This window comes from Drosophila guanche, unplaced genomic scaffold (genome assembly GCF_900245975.1).
Source record: "Drosophila guanche unplaced genomic scaffold, DGUA_6, whole genome shotgun sequence".
Lineage (NCBI taxonomy): Eukaryota > Metazoa > Arthropoda > Insecta > Diptera > Drosophilidae > Drosophila > Drosophila guanche.
The window spans coordinates 1-4,209 of record NW_022996350.1 but is presented as its reverse complement, the minus strand read 5'-3'; the positions used below and the strand labels follow the sequence as shown (position 1 = coordinate 4,209).

Below are 4,209 nucleotides of genomic sequence, written 5' to 3'. Positions count from 1 at the left end.
TAAAAGGGCTTCGATAAATTCCTCTGCGAGCTGCCTATCATTTTCGACATTTGGTGTCTTTCCGTCATAGGTATGAACGATGTGCTCTCGTAATTTAAATATGGACTTGGCTACCTTGTCCACATCACTGAGATTCTCGATAATATCTTGGCTGTCTGTCACAATTGCCTGCATTGCGTCGTTGTTTGTACTAAGAGCAAGCGCATGGGAAAGATCCAAGAACTTCTCCTTCAATTTGTCTGCCTTTTGGGACTTCTTGCCAGTTTCTATTTCAATCTGCTTTTGCTTTTTCTTTTCCAGTTGTTTCTCCTCGAGTCCTTGTTTCTCCACCTTTTCCTCTTGAGGTTTGGATGCTCCATGAAGTTTCTTGACATCTTCCACATTTTCTTCCGACACCTTCTCAGAAAGAACTTCACAAACTTCTGCTTTCTGGGCCTTCTCCATGTCCTTCTCATCTGGCTTCTTGTCATCCGCCTTCTGGCTTTCTTCAACCTTTTCTTCGGATATCTTTTCAGCAACAACCTCAAACTCTTCGGCCTTCTGGGACATCTTTTCGGCATCCTTTCCAGCCTGCTTCTGTTTGTTATCCTCCAGTTGCTTCTCCAGAGCCTTTGCTTCCTTGGCATTAGATTCGGAGTGCTTGACATCAGCCTTCTTGCTTTCTTCAGCAGCAACCGCAGATTCCTCTGCCTTCTGTGCCTTCTTTTCGGCATCCAGTTCAGCCTGCTTCTGTTTCTTATCTTCCAGTTGTTTCTCCTCGAGTTCTTGTTGTTCCTGAGCCTTTGCTTTCTTGGCTTTAGCTTCGGTGTCCTTGACATCTGCCTTCTGGCTTCCTTCAACATTTTCTTCGGATATCTTTTCAGCAACAACCTCAGACTCTTCGGCCTTCTGGGACTTCTTTTCAGCATCCTTCTCAGCTTGCTTCTGTTTGTTCTCCTCCAGTTGTTTCTCTTCCAGTTCTTGCTTCTCCATAGGCTTTGCTTTCGTTGCTTTAGACTCGGAATCCTTAACATCTGCTTTCTGGCTTTCTTCAACATTTTCATCGGATATCTTTTCAGCAACAACCTCAGACTCTTCGGCCTTCTGGGACTTCTTTTCTGCATCCTTCTCAGCTTGCTTCTGTTTGTTCTCCTCCAGTTGTTTCTCCTCAAGTTCTTGTTGTTCCAGAGCCTTTGCTTTCTTTGCTTTAGCCTCGGAATCCTTGACATCAGCTTTCTGGCTTTCTTCAACCTTTTCTTCGGATATCTTTTCAGCAACAACCTCAGACTCTTCGGCCTTCTGGGACTTCTTTTCAGCATCCTTCTCAGCTTGCTTCTGTTTGTTCTCCTCCAGTTTTTTAACTTCGAGTTCTTGCTTCTCCAGAGGCTTTGCTTTCTTTGTTGTAGCCTCGTAATCCTTGAGATCTTCTTTCTGGCTTTCTTCAACCTTTTCTTCGGATATCATTTCAGCAACAACCTCAGACTCTTCGGCCTTCTGGGACTTCTTTTCAGCATCCTTTTCAGCTTGCTTCTTTTTGTTATCCTCCAGTTGTTTCTCCTCAAGTTCTTGTTGTTCCAGAGCCTTTGCTTTCTTTGCTTCAGCCTCGGAATCCTTGACATCAGCTTTCTGGCTTTCTTCAACCTTTTCTTCAGATATCATTTCAGCAACAACCTTAGACTCTTCGGCCTTCTGGGACTTCTTTTGTCGTAGGAAGAGTCGAACGAAGACAAACAATAGGAGGTCAACAAAGAGGAGTTCAAGAACAACAAGGTCTCGGAAACGAAAGAAACGAAATCGAAGCCTTAGGAACTGTAGTCGAAAGACCGAAAGAAGTTGGAAAAGAAGCCTATAGAAAAGTCGTTGTTGGAGTCTGTCTTCGGCCTTCTGGGACTTCTTTTCAGCATCCTTCTCAGCTTGCTTCTGTTTGTTATCCTCCAGTTGTTTCTCCTCAAGTTCTTGTTGTTCCAGAGCCTTTGCTTTCTTTGCTTTAGCTTCGGAATCCTTGACATCAGCTTTCTGGCTTTCTTCAACCTTTTCTTCGGATATCTTTTCAGCATCCTTCTCAGCTTGCTTCTGTTTCTTATCTTCCAGTTGTTTCTCTTCGAGTTCTTGCTTCTCCAGAGCCTTTGCTTTCTTTGCTTTAGCCTCGGAATCCTTGACATCAGCTTTCTGGTTTTTTTCAACCTTTTCTTCAGATATCTTTTCAGCAACAACCTCAGACTCTTCGGCCTTCTGGGACTTCTTTTCTGCATCCTTCTCAGCTTGCTTCTGTTTGTTATCCTCCAGTTGTTTCTCTTCGAGTTCTTGCTTCTCCAGAGCCTTTGCTTTCTTTGCTGTAGCCTCGGAATCCTTGACATCAGCCTTCTTGATTTCTTCAACCTTTTCTTCAGATATCTTTTCAGCAACAACCTCAGACTCTTCGGCCTTCTGGGACATGTTTTCGGCATCCTTTTCAGCCTGCTTCTGTTTGTTATCTACCAGTTGCTTCTCCAGAGCCTTTGATTTCTTGGCTTTAGATTCGGAGTCCTTGACATCCGCCTTCTTGCTTTCTGCAGCAGCAACCGCAGATTCCTCTGCCTTCTGGGCCTTCTTTTCTGCATCCTGTTCAGCCTGCTTCTGTTTCTTCTCTTCCAGTTGTTTCTCCTCGAGTTCTTGTTGTTCCAAAGCCTTTGCTTTCTTGGCTTTAGCTTCGATGTCCTTGAAATCTGCCTTCTGGCTTTCTTCAACCTTTTCTTCGGATATCTTTTCATCAACAACCTCAGACTCTTCGGCCTTCTGGTCCTTCTTTTTGGCATCCTTTTCAGCCTGCTTCTGTTTCTTTTCTTTCAGTTGTTTCTCCTCAAGTGCTTGTTGTTCCAGAGCCTTTGCTTTCTTGGCTTTAGCCTCGGAATCCTTGACATCAGCTTTCTGGCTTTCTTCAACCTTTTCTTCGGATATCTTTTCAGCAACAACCTCAGACTCTTCGGCCTTCTGGGACTTCTTTTCAGCATCCTTCTCAGCTTGCTTCTGTTTGTTCTCCTCCAGTTGTTTCTCTTCGAGTTCTTGCTTCTCCAGAGCCTTTGCTTTCTTTGCTTTAGCCTCGGAATCCTTGACATCAGCTTTCTGGCTTTCTTCAACCTTTTCTTCAGATATCTTTTCAGCAACAACCTCAGACTCTTCGGCCTTCTGGGACTTCTTTTCAGCATCCTTCTCAGCTTGCTTCTGTTTCTTATCTTCCAGTTGTTTCTCCTCAAGCTTTTGTTGTTCCAGAGCCTTTGCTTTCTTGGCTTTAGCCTCGGAATCCTTGACATCAGCTTTCTGGCTTTCTTCAACCTTTTCTTCGGATATCTTTTCAGCAACAACCTCAGACTCTTCGGCCTTCTGGGACTTCTTTTCAGCATCCTTCTCAGCTTGCTTCTGTTTGTTCTCCTCCAGTTGTTTCTCTTCGAGTTCTTGCTTCTCCAGAGCCTTTGCTTTCTTTGCTGTAGCCTCGGAATCCTTGACATCAGCCTTCAGGCTTTCTTCAACCTTTTCTTCAGATACCTTTTCAGCAACAACCTCAGACTCTTCGGCCTTCTGGGACTTCTTTTCAGCATCCTTCTTTGCTTGCTTCTGTTTGTTATCCTCCAGTTGTTTCTCCTCAAGTTCTTGTTGTTCCAGAGCCTTTGCTTTCTTGGCTTTAGCTTTGGAATCCTTGACATCAGCTTTCTGGCTTTCTTCAACTTTTTCTTCGGATATCTTTTCAGCAACAACCTCAGACTCTTCGGCCTTCTGGTCCTTCTTTTTGGCATCCTTTTCAGCCTGCTTCTGTTTCTTTTCTTTCAGTTGTTTCTCCTCAAGTGCTTGCTGTTCCATAGCCTTTGCTTTCTTGGCTTTAGCCTCGGAATCCTTGACATCAGCTTTCTGGCTTTCTTCAACCTTTTCTTCGGATATCTTTTCAGCAACAACCTCAGACTCTTCGGTCTTCTGGGACTTGTTTTCAGCATCCTTCTCAGCTTGCTTCTGTTTGTTATCCTCCAGTTGTTTCTCTTCGAGTTCTTGCTTCTCCAGAGCCTTTGCTTTCTTTGCTGTAGCCTCGGAATCCTTGACATCAGCCTTCAGGCTTTCTTCAATCTTTTCTTCTGATATCTTTTCAGAAACAATCTCAAACTCTTCGGCCTTCTGGGACTTCTTTTCAGCATCCTTCTCAGCTTGCTTCTGTTTCTTATCTTCCAGTTGTTTCTCTTCGAGTTCTTGCTTCTCCAGAGCCTT

General features: G+C 44.1%; 1 protein-coding gene across 1 annotated transcript; it reads right to left on the bottom strand.

The window, feature by feature from the left end:
- Nucleotides 1-114: 114 nt before the first annotated feature.
- Nucleotides 115-4,166, bottom strand: LOC117591661 (trichohyalin-like; the record flags this gene model as incomplete). The annotated part of the gene is made up of 3 exons (XM_034284985.1): nucleotides 115-1,326; nucleotides 1,522-1,677; nucleotides 2,026-4,166. Coding segments are annotated over 3 exons (3,509 nt in total), but the record flags the coding sequence as incomplete, so codon positions are not given.
- Between the last annotated feature and the right edge of the window lie 43 nt (nucleotides 4,167-4,209).